Raw genomic sequence first — 19923 nt, 5'->3', positions numbered from 1 at the left:
GCTGATAGTGCTGTGATGTCACTTGAAACACGAATGCCCATTTTTTTGGTATGTAGCACTAACGGATATGATCGTTTTGCGTGCATTTTTGTCCCTATGTCATATTTTTCACACAAGTTAATTTTTTTCCTGTGTATTTTTATTCGCAGTGCAAGTTTCCCAGTGAAGCATTATAAATTATGTTGAGTTCTTTCAATATTTTTGTTAGGTGTTGTTTACTTTCCTTTTGCTGTTTCTGCGATGTTTCAATGTGCACTGTTTTTCCAAGGAAGATGTACACTATGCATTCACTTTTATGTCAACTTCAACATTGTCTTGTGCACTATGGGTGCATTTAACTAGAATGCTGTGATAACTGGAATTGAAATCTCTTGCTTGAATTTTCATGCCATATGTATGTCATGTTTGCAATGTCGAACCTTTTGTGCCTACAGAAGGCAAGGGGCCAAATTGGAATTTTTTTTAACCCCAAGCGCCTATTACTTGTGATAGCCATTGTGATATTTCAGGTGTCCTTATCTGTGACAGCGACACAATCTAGTCCCCATTGTAGTTGAGAACAGTTTGTGATATACGTAACGTAGCCATCGATGTGGCCACTATTTTGTCATTCACTGACAGGCTGCCCTGGCAGCCGTTGTTATATGAAAGACTGTTGAAGTGCCAAACATTTTGTCACTTCTGTCATTCTTTAAAAGCATGTGACTGCTGTTTTATCATCATCATCATCAGCCTATTCATGTCCACTGCAGGACGAAGGCCTCTCCCTGCGATCTCCAATTACTCCTGTCCTGTGCCAACTGATTCCAACTAGCACCCACAAATTTCCTAATTTCGTCGCACAATCTAGTCTTCTGCCATCCTCTACTGCGCTTCCCTTCTTTGGTATCCATTCTGTCACCCTAATGGTCCAACGATTATCTAGTCTGCGCATTACATGACCTGCCCAGTGCCATTTTTTTCTCTTAAATGTCTATTATAATATCGTCTATACCCATTTGCTCTCTGAGCCAAACTGCTCTCTTTCTGTCTCTCAAAGTTATGCCTAGCATTCTTCGTTTCATAGCTCTTTGCACGGTCCTTAAGTTGTTCTCAAGCTTCTTTGTCAGCCTCCAAGTCGCTGCTCCGTATGTCAGCACAGGTAAAATGCACTGATTGTACACTTTCCTTTTCAATGATAACGGTAAGCTCCCAGTCAGGAGCTCATGATGTCTGCCGTATGCGATCCAAGCCATTTTTATTCTGTGAATTTCCTTCTCATGATCAGGGTTCTCTGTGATTAGTTTACCTAGGTAAACACACTCCTGCACAGACTCTATAGGCTGACTTGCAATCTTGAACTCTTGTTCCCTTGCCAGGTTATGTATCAGCTTTGTTTTCTGCACATTAATCTTTATATACTGATCTTATTATGGCACTAGTCATTGAAAATAAATTCTATTTTGTGCTAGACATGTTGACTACATAACAGACAAGACACATCTTTCTTGCTGTGAAGTTGCTGGATAAAGATGAATGGTTGTGCATGAGCTTAAAAAACATCATTATCCTCGTATCATATTTATGTGAGTTAATATCTGCCAATGGCCCATTGGTAGTGTACTGGGTCCCATGTAGTGAATATCACACTGCTATTTTGTCGCCACGAAGTCATGCTCTGAGTACTTGTCTGTCATTTGCTTTTATGAAAGATGGCATTGAAGATGTATCACATTCTTTTATTTACAGTGCAGATATAAATAAAGGATATTCAACTACGCAACTGGCACTTGAAATGAATATTTACAATTCGTGTTCCTTCAATTTCAGAACTATTTACATATGTACACTCTCCCAAGGGAGAATAACGCGCCTGACATGCCAGGCGATCGTTTTCGGCATAACTTGGCCTTATGTCAAGGAACTGTGCGGTGGCTGTGTGGCAAAACAGCACAGGGCCTACAAGGTGCGTGAGAACAGTACACATGGTGGAGCGAGAAGTGTTGTGCTTGGCAGCAGCCCAAATAGGAAGCGAGGAGACGAAGACCAATATCCTCCCATGCACAGTGCAGATGGCGGTGACAGTGTCTGTGATGACAGAAGTAACAGCAGCAGCAGCAAATCATTTGGCAAACCCCAGCTGCCCAAAGAAGTGGCTACAACATTCTGCTGATAAACACAAAGTGTTCTATCCACAGGTACTAAATGAAAGGCTCTCATGTAGCGTCACAGTGGAATGATGCAATCATCTCCGGTAGTCACAGCTCACTGGCACAGGATACATGAAAACGCTGGTTATGATTGAGCACGAGATAAAAAAAAAAAAAAAAGAAAACAGCACGCTATCCACTAAGTGGGCACATTTCTTCACACTGGTTCCTGCTCTCTATTAGGTGTATAGACAGCAGTAATAAATATCTGCCTGCAGTGTCAGGCACATGTTTATCGCTGCTGTCGGCGCTGCTGTCGACGCAGCCGCCTTCGCACCCTTTGAAGGTAGTGCTGGTGCTGCTGCCGTGTCGTGCCAAATGATCTAATAACATTTTCCCGGGCAGCACAGCCTTTCAGATACATTATACGCGCTGCCCTCACTTGGGGAACTCTCTGTGGGAAGGGGCTGCCATTTTCATCATCACTGCTGCTGCTGTTGCTGCTGCTGTTGCTGCTGTCATCACTGACATCATCAAACATGTCGTCACCTTCATCAAGACACAAGTTGTGCAACACTGCACATGCTGCAACGATGTTGGCAGCGTGGTCTGGTTTGTAGTGGAGGGCGCGGTACTGCTGAAGGCAGCGGAAGCGGCTCTTCAGAAGCCCAATGCACCGCTCCACTACAGACCGCATGGCGGCATGTGCAGTGTTGTACCTGCCTTCTGCTGTGTGCATGGGAGGGCGGCCTGCGACCGGAGTCAGCAGCCATGGTTCCAGGGGGTAGTTGCTGTCACCTGCATGATCATAAAAAATGGTATTAAATCATCTGCACAAAGTTGAGTAAGCGATGCCTCGGTCATGTAACATACACCTACTACAGAAAGGCTGCAATAAAGGAATGTACAGGCTGAGCACCTGACGCAGCTGTAATCACAGATAACGGTAGCTGGGACATAGTAGCATCCCTATTTAAAGCAAGACAGCTCTTTGTGCGAGTTGTGTGCTTTTTATTCATAAATGAATATCAGTGTAAAAAATAACGTGACAACACACGTGCACTGTGCACACATATTAAAAATTAGCCTAAAGTACACCGCAGGTGTGTTGTCACTTTGTTTCGCGCAGATACCATTGAAAAATTTTCTACATCTCGCCTATACTTAATAACCAACTATAACATAAGCGGTACGGGCTTCAATATTCTCTTACGGCGCGAGCACACATTACTGCATGCTGCCAGAATTGCAACTGTATAAATGTTTCCCGGTGCTCACCGAGGAGGTGCTCGCCGGCCTTGGCAATATGTCCATCCTGGAACCGACGACGCAACCACGTGGTTCTCCAGATGTAGGCGTCGTGGTCTGACCCCGGTCGCATAGGGTCGACGGCGAGAATCCGCATGCCTGCGTCGCAGATCTGACGAGAGCGCGCACAGTATAAGCCACGCGTTGCGATGACGGGCCAATTCGACAAAAATTAAGATACTTACGAACATTGTGTTGAGGGCGTAGTAGCCTTTGCGGCACATGAATGCCGCCTTCTGCGCGCCCTTCGGTGCGATGATGGCGACAAGGCTGCCGTCCACGCATCCGATGACGCCGGGAATGGCGCCGCGTCCAAGGAATCCTTCCTTCACGGCCGCCTTCTCCTCCGACCTCCTCGGAAAGCGGACCCACTTGTTGCGGGTCCCGGCGTGGACGATTGCCTCCGCCACGCGTCGCACACACTTCCTGACCGCAGGCTGGGTCACGCCGATCGTCTCCTCGCTCCCTACCGAAGCTTGAAAGCTGCCCGTCGCGAAGAACCGCAACGCACACAACACTTGTTGCTCCACCGACAGCGCTGTTGTTGTCACGCCTCCGAGTTCCTCCGCCACTTCGTCGCACAGCCACCGCACAGTTTCTTTCTTCAGGCGAAAGTGTCGCCGAAACAGGTCGTCTGGCATGTCAAACGCATCCTTGGGCTCCCTCCCGAGCCCGAGCTGACGAGCCGCCGCCGCCAACGCTATCAAGAAGACAGCCATTTTCGATTGCAAACAAACGGCGGGGAAATTCTCAGGGTTGCCAGATTGCTCCAACCACAGCTAGCCAAATTGGCCTCTGCAGTAGCCCAAATGTAGCCAAAAGCAAAACTTTTGAGTGGCCAAAAGTGGCCAAAAAGCTTTGTCTTTTTCTGAAGTCATTTTTTAAGCATACTGAATTAATTTTCGGCAAGAATACCTGCATATTAGTTTTTCCACGCTTGACCACTCATGACATCCGCGTGCATCGTCACGGAGGCCATGCGGCACGGAAAACAGATGCTGTACAAGCGCAAGACATGCAGAAACGCTGGCATGCAGGTAAATTCATGATAAGGCAAATGCAGTCTTCATTGCAAATGCACTGTTTTATTTTCCATAGAGGACCAAAAATTCACGAAAAGAACGGCACACAAATAGCACCGCGCACTAAACACGCTAAGCAATGGCACCATTCAGGCGTTCATTATAAACTTACAGTTCATGATAATTTCGCTTAACACCACACAATACACTAAACGAAAAACTACAGAAAATTGCAAGATAAAGTCGAACACAATAGATGGCGGTTGGTACAAAATATAGTACGCCATATAGATATAAAGAAGTATGCTATGATTGAGCATCACGAGCTCATTGCGAAGTGGAACTGCTCGGTCCATACAAAATGTCAGAGCTGAAACGGGACAAAAATCCTTCGCCCGGTTTAAAATCCTTGCAGCAGCCTCCGTTCCTGGCCAGGCCAAACATCACGTGGAGGAGCGCTACCAATGTCTCGTTCGACATTCTATATCGAAGGTCGGTTTACTGAACGAGACCTGGCTGAACACTCGTTCGACGGCGGCATTTGATAAGGAGGAGGGTTTGGAGTTATGCAGGGAACGGATGGCTGTGGTGGCTGTGGGGCAACGGAAGAGGATATTGTCACGTAGTAGTGACGGTGAAGAAGGCAGCAAAACTGTGATTAACGAAACTAGCGTTTTATTCGGCGAACTTGTGCCCTCAAACGCAGGCTACACTCAAAGAACAACGATAGCGGCGAACACACTCGGCGATCGTCGAAAATCTGATCAGCGGGTCAAGCGCATCGGCTTTTATACATCAGTCATCGAAAGTTCCAGAGTAATCGCTGGGACCCGCGTGTCTTCCGGAAAGTTCTACATCATTCGCGTCGCACGATGAAATCAGATTACACAAGGTTCGGTGACAACAGACAGCTGATAGGACAATCGATAACTTTCGAGAATTTTCCGATACATGCAAGCGCGTCCTGCGCTGTGCAATAACATTTGTTAGTCGGTGAAACGCGGTCACCCGATAAAGATAAACAAGTACACGTGTCAATATGTTCTACGTTGTCAATTTCTTTATGCGTTGACGTTGGAGCAGGGGCAATTTGTGCAGGAAGGGTCTGAACGAATTGCCACGTAGGCACCATGCGACAGGCAGAAAATTCGGCAAATGTTGGTTAAAAAAATTAAATTATGGGGTTTTACGTGCCAAAACCACTTTCTGATTATGAGGCACGCCGTAGTGGAGGACTCCGGAAATTTTGACCACCTGGGGTTCTTTAACGTGCACCTAAATCTAAGCACACGGGTGTTTTCGCATTTCGCCCCCATCGAAATGCGGCCGCCGTGGCCGGGATTCGATCCCGCGACCTCGTGCTCAGCAGCCCAACACCATAGCCACTGAGCAACCACGGCAGGTACCCGGAGTATTGAACCGCGTTGTCTGCTACGGCTAGAGTGTACTAGAATACGGTAGCTACGGTGGCGTGCACTGGCCGAGTTATCGGGGGCGCTATTAACTTCAGGGGCGCTATTGGGGGCGAAGAGTTACGGAGTCGCCATCTTTCGGAAGCGCCTGCCTTGCGTAGTATGAGGGATCACGCGGCGTGCTGCTCATAGGTTTCGCTTACGGCGCTCAATAAAAACCACGTGGCAGCACTCCTGGACATTTATCTAGGTACTCTCAAAACGAGGGAAGTTTTTGACTGTCGATATAATAATCTCGGGCAAACTGAAACCTCGGAAGACTGCTCTCGCAGTACTCATCCCCAAACCTGGCAAAACACCTAGCGTTGACAACTTGAGGCCCATCTCGCTTACATCCTGTGTGGGTAAGGTAGCGAAAAACGCGGTCCTGAATCGACTCTCCCGGTTCCTGGAGAATAACGACATTTACCCCCATAGTATGATAAGATTCAGACCAGGCCTATCCACACAAGATACCATGAAACTGATTTAGCATCAAATCATAGGCAACGGCTCTAGCGACACTCGAGCCGTTTTGGGACTTGATCTTGAGAAGGCCCTCGACAGCGTACTACATTCGCATATCCTAGCCTCGATATCTCGGCTCAATCTGGGTGAGAGATTTTATAACTATGTTAGATCATTCCTTTCGGATAGGAAGGCTACCGTGCGGGTGGCCGATCTCGAATCACAACTGCTGGAACTTGGCGAGAGCGTCACCCCACAGGGGTCAGTCATTTCCCCCCGTTTATTCAATATAGCCATGGTTAACCTAAGCAGAAAGGTTCTCGAGATTGAAGGCATCAAACACACTATGTACGCTGACGATATAACTATATGGTGCACAGGAGGCAATGACGGTCAGGTTGAGGGAGCCTTACAGGAGGCAATAGACACTGTTGAAACCTATCTCGAACCCACCGGTCTCAGATGCTCCCCCTTGAAGTCGGAACTTTTGCTATATAGTCCCCAAAAACGAGGTCCAAGGCCCAAGGGATGGACATCGTTAGAAGATAGAGACATTAACTTATATACAATAAATGGTTGCCGTATACCCAGAGTCGATTCAATCAAGGTCTTGGGCATGATCGTTGAGTCAGGGGGTACAAATGGCAAGACTATACGCAAGCTAATTGCTAAAATTGAAAGTGCTGTTCGTTTAGTTCGGAGGGTATCAAATCGGCATCATGGACTCAAGGAGGATAACCTCATTCGACTAATGCATGCCTTCGTTCTGTGTCACTTTAGATACGTGGCAGCCATGCATCGATGGAAACGCGCAGAGCGGGATAAATTGAATGCACAGCTTAGGAAGATTACTAAGCGGGTTCTTGGGTTACCCGTATACACTTGTACAGAGTGCTTAATGCAGCTTGGCATTCATAACACTCTTGAAGAGATTGTAGAGGCCCAGGAGCGCGCACAGCTAGCTCGCCTCACAACAATGAAGGCAGGGAGATCCATCTTGCGGGAACTCGGATATCACTCCGATAGAGTAGCGGAGGACTTCTCTGACGTTCCTCCGTCGGTTCGTGAGAACATTACGGTCGCGCCAATACCTAGGAACATGCACCCCGATCATAATCGCGGTAGAAGGAGGGCAAGGGCGGCCAACCTCTTTAGGCAAATACACAGTGATCAGCGACAGGTCAGCTTTGTGGATGCCGCTTCTTGCAAGGGACGTCGGGCGTTCACCATCGTCACTGTTGATGGTCGGCAAGGCATCACCAATGCTGCCTCGGTTCGGACGAGGGACTCCGAAATAGCTGAACAAATGGCTATTGCTCTAGCCCTGCTGGATAGCTCACGGGATGTCATCTATAGTGATTCAAGATCTGCAGTCAGAGCATTTGAAAAAGGCACCGTTTCCAAACAGGCCCTCAGACTTATTGGGGGCAAGGCAATCACGCACCACTTCATTTATTGGTTTCCGGCACATCAGGGTCAGATAAAGGGTGCTCCTCCCAACCTCAACGAGTCGGCTCACGGGGCTGCGCGGGAACTTGCCCACCGCGCTACCCTCGACCAATCGGAAGCCGAGTCCCGAGAGAACAGGGACACGCCCTCCACCTACAACGAGATTACTAAACACTACTATCTCAGCCGTAGAACTTACTTTGTTCCTCATCCGCGCCTCAATAGAGCTCAAGCATTAACGCTCCGTCTACTACAAACGAATACCTATCCGAATCCGTCGCTCTTACATAAAATCTATCCGGATACTTACACCAACGCTACCTGCCACGATTGTAGAGATATAGCCACGTTAGAACATATGCTCTGGCGGTGTGCCCGGCCACGCTCTATCATGGCTAAGAGCTCGGCCAGATTGGAGGCGGTTCTCCGCAGCCCTCTTCTGGCTGACCAACTCTGGGCTGTCCAGCAGGCCCACGATGCCGCCGAGAGGCTCGGCCTTCCGGTTCCCACGTGGGAGCGGCCCGCTTCGTGAAGACTCACGATCTGCAGGACTTCTTTAAAGTTTCACCATACCACACCATCAGTGGCGTAGCCAGAAATCTCGTCCGAGGGGGGGGGGGGGCTCACATTGTAGCTCGGCCTCCTCTTTAAGAGGAAGCTTTAGCTCGGGTGCTCGTATTTAAATGCACGTAGAAGGAGAATTCCTTTTTCTCGGCAACCAATGCACCAAATTTGACAGTTTGTTGCATTTAAAAGAAAAACGTTAATTCTAGTGACTGTTTGTTTGGATTTTTTCATTTAGATTGTCAATTCTTTATTAAAAATTGACCAAGATTGCAAATTTTCAGAAAACGAGACTATCAAGTTCAAAACTCTGTAACTCAGCAATGAAAAATAATATCACACTTATGTGAATTGCACCTAATAGTACACCTATAGCGGATAAAATTACTATGTTACACATGAACCTCAAGAAATTTAGTATTATGGTAATACAGCTTTCGCAGAAACCTTGTATACAACGTAACCAATTCACGTAAGATACGAATTGACACACCAAATTTCTCCGCTTTGACTGTTATAACAGATGCCGTTTACAGAACAGCGACATATGTTCTTGATGCAGAGCTATTAGCTTGCAAACGTCGTGCTTCTATTTTTTTCTAGCTTTCGAGTTTTTCAAAATATTTTAAACAATGTTCAGGCCCTAAATCGAAATTACGCTTCCAATAGGCACTATAATTTAACTTTCTCTCTCAAATGCGACAAATTTCATTAAAGCGATCCAGGGGTTATCATAGAAAAGCGTTTCTGCCTTTTACATGTATTCGAATAGGCCGCGTCGGAGTTGGGCCCGAGCTAAAGCTTCCTCTTAAACAATTTGTCTGGGGATAAAATACGTGAATAATAACTGCATTGCCATTGCCAAAGATGCTGCAAACGAATTCTTCAATGCTACGCACTGTCAAAACAAGTAAAACATGTATTTTTTCATAAAAGAATATAGTTGTATGTGCCAAAAATTGTGCCCAGAATAACTGATATCAATGCTTTCATGGTTTTGTCTATTTAATAAGCAAAGAAAATATCACACGAACTTTAGAACTATATCAATCCGAAACCACCAAAGCAGTGCATGCCGCTGATATGAAAAATGTAAATGCCATGAAATTACCAAGTTGAGGACAAATATGTTAATGTAACTTTGTCATTCATGAACCTTGCTTAGATTCTTGTAGATATGCTATGGCCAGTGAAAAATCTCAATGACGCTGTCATTTGTTCCAATGTATGACGCAGGAGCAGCTGTCACCGGTCGTGTATCGTGAGTAATTGCACCGAAATTACAGCCACAACAGAGAGCACGTATAAAAAGCAGGAGTTCTGCAAAATATACGAGGGCAAGTCAAATGAAAATGAGCCAATGCGAATATATGACAAACGGGGTAGTACTGAAGAAATATCGAAGAAAACGTGAGGCGCTTGGTCCACTGAGAACCATACGCATACTGCTCTGTATCCTACACTGGCGAGACAAGACTTTCCGGAGAGGTTGCGCTCAAGCGAACGCGTTGCAATTCTTTGAGTTCCCACACTGACGGCGGCGAGCAACTATTGTTTCTTTTTTCGTCTGCTAGCCAGAAAGCGTCCATAACTGTGCCATATGAAAATATGCTCGGCCAGAGAAAAACGAACGCGCATTGAAGTGCGCCGCGTGGTGGTCGGTGCCACGAGAGAAAAACACATGCGCTCTGGCTGGCTCTGGCAGCCCGTGGGTAGGGTAGCGGGACAAAGAAATTGAAGAGGCTCAATGTGTCCTCGCGAATAAAAGTCAAAGTAGAAAAAATAAATAAGAACGTCGGTGCCTTGGCTGGCTTTAGTGTCTTGACATGGATGCTTTGGCATAGGTGAAGAAAGATGGTGATGTTTTTTGTGTCATGACGGCACAAATGAACCAGCACAACGCTTCATCTCATCAGACCTCGCTGCAGGCTTTGTCAACTTGTCTGATAGTTTGTTGATACGGCTTGTCTCCTTGTATGTCCCGATGTAAGACTTTACAAAAGTCAATGCACCTTTGGCGTCAAATATTTATAGGAACATTAAACCCACAAAATTCCGCAATCGAAAATCTAAAGCACAACTTTGGAAATGTCAATGTCCCTTTCACATATAAAGTGATATCACACATGATAACTTTATACCCGTCAAGTTTCAGAATTGACATCCATGCGCTCCGTAGATTCCGCGGCCTCCGCAAGATGCCGCGGCGAGGCCGTTCGCCATCAAAACGCCCTTGAAACTTTGTGCTCGGATGGGGCTGCTTGGGCGTTATGTGACTCCCGGTGCATGGGCGTTGCCGTGAAATCCAGCCCGAGTTCGCAATGTTCGCGGTGAAATGTCTTTTTTATACGCGAAAAAGACGTTCTAGACAAAATTCAGAATGATTTCCGGCGCTGTGGTTTGCTTTGGTTGGCGGTGCATGGACAGCACGAAAAAATTTCGGGGGGGGGGGGGGGGGGCTGAAGCCCCATAACCCCCCCCCCCCTCCTAGCTTCGCCCCTGCATACCATACCAAAGTGAAAGCACAGAATTGTTTACGGACGCTGTCCCTTTAAGGCCGATCCACACGACGGACTAAATTGCTCTTTTGGACCGCGGTCCATGCATCACGTGATAGGACGTCACCAGTTCGTGCGTACCGTCGTTGGCCCGCGCAAGACTGCGGCCCTCGCGGTCCAACAAATCGCCGAAGCTTTTCCCGCTTCAGTTTTGGCGGCGGACCGCATGCAAACCGCAGCGATTTTGGCGTAGCCAACGAATGTTGTCCGGCAACAGAGTGTCTTCAGCCAAATCCAATCTAGTTTTCAGCTCAGCAAAAGCCAGTCAAGACAGTCGTTTCCTGTCCGCCGTTCCGCCTACACGTGCGTGCAGCAGATATATTTTTTAAACACCGTGTCCTTTTGGAGTGACGAGGAGGTTTTTTATTTTGTATCCCTCGTTGAGCAGTTCCCGGCTGTGTGGGACTCGAGCCGGAATGATAACAATGGTAACACTCTGGCAGAGAGTGTAGCTGGTTGGTCTGCTCTGCCGTCTGCTATGGCGGTCCGCCGTGTGGATGTGCTCTGCGCCGGACCGGACCGCGGCGGGCCGTGACGTCGCATACGTGACCGAGGGGCCCGCGGACTTGGTCCGTCGTGTGGATCGGCCTTTACCGAATAGGTACAGTGAACGCCACTGCGCGCGGTCGCCGCGATGGATCCAGAACCGGCTTCTTGCATGAAAGGTAGGCAAACGTTGAGACTAAACTATGTGAAATATGTTCTTATAGTGGGCTGTCTGTATAACCAAATGGGGCATAACAGAATGAAGCCTCAATGCAGCGATCGCGCGGGTTCGCATCAACCGACTGTGCGTCTGCATGCATGTCCGCGCACAATGTTTTGCTTTCGCTGTGAGCGCGCTTTCGCACCGGGCCGTGGGCTTCAGGCCGCAGCATATGAGCATTTGACAGCACACTAGCAACCATTGTTGCGTGGACGCTATCAGAACTGTTCAAAAATAATTTCGTTGTAGAGACTTCTACGCCTACGGCGACTGTGATGTGCCGTCGCGACTATTCAATGTTTTTTGTCTTCTAAATTCGTGGACATTTCAGTATTATTTCTCAAGCTGCGTCGCACTGTATGTTTATCGGTCTTCTCAGCGTGTGATTTCCCTCCGCTTCTTTTTCGTAATACAGTGCATAAATTCATAACACAAACATATGCCATGCAGGTGGAACTTTAAACTTTCGTTTTCAGCTCGCTTCGGCGCTTCCGAAGCAGCCGACGTGGCCGCTATGTCCACGTGATCCCTCATGCCACGTCACGCCGACGGTGGCGCCAACTTTTCCTGTGGTGGAGCTCGCCCCCAATTATGGACATTCCGCCATTTCCTTCGAGGCGTGACGTAGGCGCGACGCGAATAAAATGGCGCTGATGGCCCCATTTTGCTTTCGTAACGTGACGCTAACTTGATGTTTTGCCTAAGAAACTGAAATGAAGGCACTGAACGTAAGGTTCTCGGTAAAGCAAAACTGTTTTCCTCGGCAGTAAAAATAAAGCAGCTAGCTCAAAGCGCATGACTATTCCGTCGAAAACGCTTCTCGCCTCCGTCGTCTGCTTCATTAGCTAGGATGCGTGTCCCCGGAAAATGAAATGAGTCATCGTAGGTTTGCGCCAACGCTCTCGTTTTCTTCCTTGAGACAACATACGTGACCTACCAGTGGTGACGCGCACACGTTCTAGGCCACGTTATCGCTATCTCGCGAAACGTAAGTGACTCAGCCCGACTCGGCTGGCTGAGAAAGGCCGAATATCGCCGATAGTATTGTGCGCACCAGAGATATCCACTAGCGCGACGCAAGAGCCGGCGCTACCATCTCTTGTTCACTTTGCTGGTTACTCGAACCGCGGGAGGAAACTTCAAGGCGCCGCCTTACGTACATTCCTTTTTATAAATTAGAAAGACGCCGTTGTCATAACTTTTGATTGAGCGAAAAGGCATTAATCTTGATTACAATACAAATGCAGCAGTGCAAAGTGGACAACGTTGCAGAAAGTTTGCTATGTTCAATCATTATTATTTCGTATAAATGCGTTCTTTTAAAATATGATGGCCCGAAACACAAATGCCAACACCACCTGAGAGCGATGCAAATACTATGAGCACGCGTTATGAAAAAAAGATTTTCATTGCGCCAAACGACGGCGAAAATGTGGCGCTACGCATTCCTCTCGGCCGCCATTGCATATGGCTGCTCAATAGCATAATTTGCGCGGCCCGTCGCACAACAAATTACGGCGGAAAATTTCTGCAATGGCGACCCAACGCAACGTCAAATTGACGTTTACGAAAGGGTCCTTCCTGTGACGCTCCCCATGGCATATTCCTTCAGCCAATCAGCAAGCTGGCATGGCGGCTATCTTGGATCGCCACCACATATTCGCGAAATTGCAGATGCATTGCACTGGCTTCTGCACGCTACCGCTCACTTTCTTTTTGAAACGCTAACGTCACAATATAGCTGCCAAGGACGAAAAAAAAGATGTATTAGTCGATAAAATTCGCAGCTCCACGTCACGTTTCGTCATCTTGATGAAAACGCAAAATCGCATTTCGCAAAACTTCCGTTTCCCGGCTCAAATTTCACGGCTCGTGAGCTTTCCACAGCCAATCAAAGAGTCAACATGGCGGATAATGGGGCCGTGTGCGGATTTCGCCGCTACTGCGGGAACAGGACAGATATTTTTTTACTATAAGCGTTGTGCGACGACAACCTCTGAGCCTTCATTGGCGATAATGGGGTTTCACAAAATTCTTTTGACAGCATGCGTCGTTTGTTCTTTCGAAAGGCCGGGGTACTGAGCGCGTGCACTTATATTTCTTCACTGTGTGTGCTACCGTAACACGCAGCAACAACAGAGAGACACCGAAATCTGCGCGCAACGTGCTCAGCCTTTATGAAAAATAGACCCGAAAGGTAAACAAAGCACTCAACAGTGACTAATATGAGGGTCAAACAAGGTGGAACAAACGGATACGAATAAAGGAATGTTTTAGGTTAAGACAACGAGCTGGCAGTGATTCTTCTCGACAATAGTTCATTACACCCGCCAGACTCCGCCCGCCGGCGGGGAAATGGACGCGTCACGCTCCGAACTTCACTTAATATCTTGTCATGTCCTCAGCTGCAGCGATGACAGATCTCATTCTGGAGGACAAGGTGCAAAAAAAAAATATATCTATAGTGGCAAATTGGGTATGCATTCGCATGTACCATATTCAAATCCAGTAAGGTAGAAAGATGGACGAGTTGGAAAGGATGTATACTTATTAATCAGCGCGAACACAAGAGAACAAACAGAGTTACAACAGTTAGCGCTCGTCCTGTGTTCTAACTCTGTGTCTTACGTTATTTTTCGCGCTGATTAATAAGTATGTGTTCGAATCCACATATCACAAGTAATGTTTCATTACTTTCCGCATTGCTCACAATTGTGCATACTTTATTGCAGTACTGTGTGTGTGGAGTAAAACAACCTGACAAATCAAAGCTGCGGTAATTCAGTACAAAGAACGCAACTTTGCATGCAGCTTAGGTAATATAATGATCCTACAAATCGGGTCACCTTAATATCAGCTGCTTTCTTCACTACTTGTTCACTATGTTACACCATACACTGCTGTATTCCTACACGCACGCTTGAACAGCATGGCTATGCAGAAGTATTTCTTTCCATCCCTGTGATATGTAGGTGGTGCACATGTGTTGTCAGAATATGCTTAAATGCGAAACTTTCTAGCGTTCGAAAAAGCCTCTGAAATGTAAGGGTTGTTCCTCAGCTACGGTGGTGTGACATTTTATTTATAGTGCAAGACCGCATAGATGAACAGCAAGGACACAACACAAATATTTGCATTGTGACCTCTCAGTCACAATGCAGGTAGTTCTCTGTTGTTTTCTCTGCGGTTTTCAGCTATAAACGTGTGAATATAATTGCAAAATCCAAACTGTTTTAAGTGAATTGAGGTACCATGAAAAGCGACAAAATACTCAGGTGTACACTTTTTTTGTCACACCAGCTCCTTGCAGGTGAAATAGCACTCTCTCTAACTTTATATATATATATATATATATATATATATATATATATATATATATATATATATATATATATATATATATATATATATATATATATATATATATGTATATATAACTCGTATTGTTACGGTGGCAAAAGAGAACAAGGTCGTCGATGGTAAAGACGACGAAGGGGCGACAGCCTCTCGGGATCCTCGGCTGCTGTCTATATACACACTGTAAATACACCGTGTAAATAGTTTTATACCCGTGACATCTTGGTGCAGGTGCGGGGTATGCGTCTTCACCACGGAGCTCCGCAGCGGACGTCTCACCCAGCCGGCGACCATGCTTCCAGTGGAAGACGCCGCATCTGCAGCAGCAATGCCAACTACACATACCCGAAGCATAACTGCGAGTCGGCCTAGTTGGAACAGATTCATCTTAAAACTTTTTGTCGCAAACAAACAGGGACGAAGAATAGGAGCAACACAAGGACGAGCGCTCGTCCTTGTGTTGCTCCTATTCTTCATCCCTGTTTGTTTGCGCACAAAAAGTTTTAAGATAGACATACCCTGTACGTTGCTCTATCTCAGCCGCAAGACCCCGGCAAGTTCACCGGCCTCGATGGTGTTGACATGCAAGAATGGTTGAAGATGTATGAGCGCGTCAGCAAGGTGAGCAGGTGGAATCCGACCATAATGCTGGCCAACGTCGTGTTCTACCTCGACGGAACACCGCGAACGTGGCTTCACACACACGAGGAAGAGCTAACCAGCTGGGACTTGTTCAAAGAAAAGCTGTGTGACGTTTTTGGTAATCCGACTGGTTGACAACTAGCTGCCAAGCAACAACTCGCCACGCGTGCCCAAAGTGCTACCGAGTCGTATGTCTCCTACATTCAGGAAGTCCTAGCCCTCTGTCATACAATCGACACGTCCATGCCAGAGGCGGACAAGGTTGGACACAGTATCAAAGACATTGCGGACGACGCATTCAACCTTCTGGTCTTCAGAAACGTATCAACTGTCGACGCCATCATGAAAGAATGCCGCCGTTTCGAGCAGGCGAAGAGTCGCCGTATATACAGTCATTTTACACGGCTTCCAAATACTGCAGCGACCTCTTCCTGTACCGACCCCGCCGACCAACCTAGCTCGCCACCACCAAGCGAAAACGTAACCCGAACTATACGCCGCGAACTCGAAGCAGCGTTTCCTGCCTCGCCTCAACAGACGTCTTGGAACAACACTGCTGAGACGATATCGCTGATCCAGTCCGTCGTTCGCCAGGAAATCGCTAATATGGGTCTCCCCAGCGCCTGCTCCTTGAGTGGCCCTGACACCCGCCCTGCTCCTATGGCTCGGTCCTATCGTAGTCCACAGTGTCCGCTATCCCTACACTAACAGGAATCCCTCGGACTGGCGTACACTTGACGACAGGCCGATCTGTTTCTGCTGCGGCCGAATCGGTCACGTTTCCCATCACTGCCGGAGCCGCTGGCCGTCCCCTCCTCGAAACACCTTCTGGAATTCAAGTTCGCCCCTAGATGCTTCCGACGCTACTACCTCGACTCGCCGCTACGCTCGCTCGCCGTCGCCTCAACGTCGCCAGCCACGTACGCCCCAGCTTCACCGCTCGCCGTCGCCGACCTACCCAGCACCGTACCAGCAGGAAAACTAGGCAATGCGGCACCTCGAGGTGGTGCTGCAATGTCGGATTCGCCGCAAAATCCTCCTTTGACGCTGTTTACAAGACGTAACCTTCTTGACGTCCAAGTTGATGGCACATTCGTCACAGCGCTCATAGATACCGGAGAACACATACCGATTATGACCAGCCGCCTACGCCGCCATTTAAAGAAAATTGTTATGCCTGCCGTTACTCGGTTCGTACGAATCGCTGACGGTAGCCCGGTGACCGTGGTCGGAATGTGTACTGCACGTGTGAGCATTTCCGGCTGCCATACTGTCGTCCTTTTCACCGTGCTTGACGAATTCCCCCATGACATCATCCCACGCCTAGACTTCCTCTCCGCCCATTCAGCACTCATCATTGTTCCTCAAGTACTGTGCGTCTTGACCTGCCTTTACTGGACGTTCCTCCAACACCATAAGAAATTCGCATGAGACCTAATGACTTTGTTCACATTCCACCACAGGTCTTGACATACATCGAAATGTCGCCTTCTACGCCAGTTCCCGATGGTGATTACATCTCCGCTCCCATAACTGCCATCGTTCTCACCCACAGCGTTACTGTTCCGCGTACAATACTGAGGGTCACAGACAATCGCACGTACCTCCCTGTGGTGAATTTTGGTTTCGCTAGGCAAATTCTGCCTAAAGACATCAACCTGGCTACAATCACTGCTTTAGAAGTTAGTTGCGTTGAGACTTTTGCCGTCGACGCTTCCTGTGAGCATTTCTGGTCTGCCGAATGTACTGACAACGACATTAAGAAAATGATCGCCCCGAATCTCACTCCCACGGAGACTGAACAGCTGTGCAGTCTATTACTTTCCTACAAGGATATATTCGACCTGAACAACCGACCATTAGGCCAGACGTCACTTGTCGAACATCGTATACATGCAGGCGATAATCCATCCATCCATCGGCGACCCTACCGAGTTTCAGCTTCGGAGCGTCACGTCATCAAAACAGAAGTAGACAAGATGCAAGCGAAAGACATCACTGAACCATCGTCAAGTCCCTGGGCGTCCCCTGTCGTGCTGGTCAAAAAGAAGGACGGCTCATGGAGATTCTGCGTTGATTACCGCCACCTCAACCGCATCACAAAGAAGGACGTCTACCCACTACCTCGTATCGATGACGTCCTCGATTGCCTATACGGGGCACAGCATTTTTCGCCCATCGACCTACGGTTCGGATATTGGCAAATCGCTGTCGATGATCTAGGTCGTGAAAAGACCGCCTTTATAACGCCTGATGTTCTTTACCACTTCAAAGTTATGCCTTTTGGGCTATGCAATGCTCCGGCTACCTTTGGTCGTATGATGGACTCATTGCTCCAAGGATCAAGTGGTCGACTTGTCTCTGCTACCTAGATAATGTTATTGTGTTCTCGCCCTCATTCAGCACACACATTGAGTGCCTTTCGGTTGTATTTGCCGTCTTTCGCAAGGCCGGTCTACAGCTCAACTCCAAGAAATGTAACTTCGGCCATCGTGAGATTACTGTTCTTGGACATGTCGTCAATGCGACCGGCATCCGACCGGACCTAGAGACAATTCGCGCAGTGAAAGAGTTCCCTGTTCCACGGTCCACAAAACATGTCCGAAGTTTCGTGGGCATTTGCTCTTACTTCAGCCGCTTGGTTAAAAATTTTGCCACCATCGCACGCCCTCTTACAGATCTCCTGAAGAAAAGTGTGCCGCTTTCATGGGAATAGTCTGAGGCCACCGCCTTTTCGCGCCTTACCACAATGCTCACCATCCCACCGATTCTAGGACACTTCGATACTTCAGCCCCTACAGAGGTGCGCACTGATGCCAGTGGCTACGGAATTGGTGCTGTCTTGGCACAAGTTCAACACGGCCATGAACGTGTCATCGCGTACACTAGCCGTCTTTTGTCACCTACGGAGCGGAACTACTCTATTACCGAGCGCGAATGTTTGGCAGTTGTCTGAGCAGCGGCGAAATCCCGCCCCTATTTATACGGCAGCCCTTTTCCATTGTAACAGATCACCACGCTCTGTGTTGGCTTTCGTCCTTAAAAGATCCCACAGGGAGGCTTGGACGATGGGCTTTGCGGCTACAAGATTATTCCTATTCGGTGGTGTATAGGTCTGGTCGCCTACATAAGGATGCCGACTGCTTGTCCCGTTACCCTGTACACACACCAGCCAACGCCGACATGGACGCCTCCGCAAGTGTTCTTTCCATTTTTCAGCTTTTGGACATGACCAACGAGCAACGCCCTGACGCTACTTTGAGGACCCTCATTGACCGCATGGAATCTGCTCCTACTGATCCGTCGTTACGGTGGTTCGTTCTCAACGACGGCACATTGTACCGACGCAGTTTTCATCCGGACGGTCCTCCCCTTCTCCTTGTCGTCCCTCAACACCTCCGCTCAACCGTGCTTCAGGAGCTTCATACGCCCCAACTGCCGGACACCTTGGGTTTGCTCGCACTCACGACCGCGTGCGCCGCCGCTTCTACTGGCCCGGCCTCGCACGTTCCGTACGGTGCTATGTAGCTGCTTGCAAGCCCTGTGAACATCGCAAAAAGCCAGTGACGCTTCCTGACGGGTACTTACAGTCAATCAACATTCCACCTGAGCCATTCTTTCGCATGGGTTTGGATCTCCTTGGCCCTTTCCCCGAGTCCAGCTCCGGTAACAGGTGGATTGCTGTCGCTACTGATTACGCGACGCGCTATGCCATCACTCGGGCACTTCCCACGAGCTGCGCAACCGACGTCGCAGATTTCCTACTCCGGGATATTATTTTAGTACACGGCGCCCCGCGACAGCTCCTTACTGACCGCGGCCGCACTTTCCTCTCCCAATTCATCGCCGATATCCTGCGCTCATGTTCTACCAAGCACAAACTGGCTACCTCCTATCATCCACAAACCAACGGCCTTACTGAGCAACTTAATCGGACCATTACTGATACGTTATCGAAGTACGTTTCACCCGACCACAAGGACTGGGATGTGGCGCTCCCTTATGTCACGTTCGCCTATAATTCATCACGCCCCGATACTACTGAGTATTTCCTCTTTTACTTACTCTTGGGTCGCGGCCCTGTATTACCACTGGGCACTTCACTCCCCTTGACACAGGATTCGAGGACCGAGTATGCCCGCGACGCCATCCCTCACGCTGACCGTGCGCGCCAGCTTGCCCGTTCTCGTCTGTTAGCATCGCAGGAATCTCAACGGCACGCTTACAATTGCCATCGTGACACCTATATTGCACCAGGCTCTCTCGTGC

At 48.2% G+C, this 19923-nt stretch overlaps 1 protein-coding gene across 1 annotated transcript; it reads right to left on the bottom strand.

Annotated features, from left to right (window-relative positions):
* Positions 1-1697: 1697 nt before the first annotated feature.
* On the bottom strand, positions 1698-4173 carry LOC126540459 (putative nuclease HARBI1). The gene is made up of 3 exons (XM_050187277.2): positions 3623-4173; positions 3408-3549; positions 1698-2927 (listed from the first exon to the last, which is right to left on the bottom strand). Exons 1-3 carry the CDS (start codon positions 4154-4156, stop codon positions 2422-2424), a joined length of 1182 nt encoding a protein of 393 aa, XP_050043234.2. The 5' UTR covers positions 4157-4173; the 3' UTR covers positions 1698-2421.
* Positions 4174-19923: the final 15750 nt, after the last annotated feature.

Source organism: Dermacentor andersoni, chromosome 2 (genome assembly GCF_023375885.2).
Source record: "Dermacentor andersoni chromosome 2, qqDerAnde1_hic_scaffold, whole genome shotgun sequence".
Lineage (NCBI taxonomy): Eukaryota > Metazoa > Arthropoda > Arachnida > Ixodida > Ixodidae > Dermacentor > Dermacentor andersoni.
This window is presented reverse-complemented; position numbering and strand designations above follow the sequence as displayed.

What these genes read in the sequence shown, in the direction of transcription:
- LOC126540459 (XM_050187277.2), bottom strand. Translation starts at nt 4,156, where the DNA reads ATGGCTGTCTTCTTGATAGCGTTGGCGGCGGCGGCTCGTCAGCTCGGG. An exon ending in ACGCCCTCAACACAATGTTC is followed by an intron (nt 3,550 to 3,622) that starts GTAAGTATCTTA and finishes CGCTCTCGTCAG; the next exon opens with ATCTGCGACGCAGGCATGCG. An exon ending in GGCCGGCGAGCACCTCCTCG is followed by an intron (nt 2,928 to 3,407) that starts GTGAGCACCGGG and finishes ATGATCATGCAG; the next exon opens with GTGACAGCAACTACCCCCTG.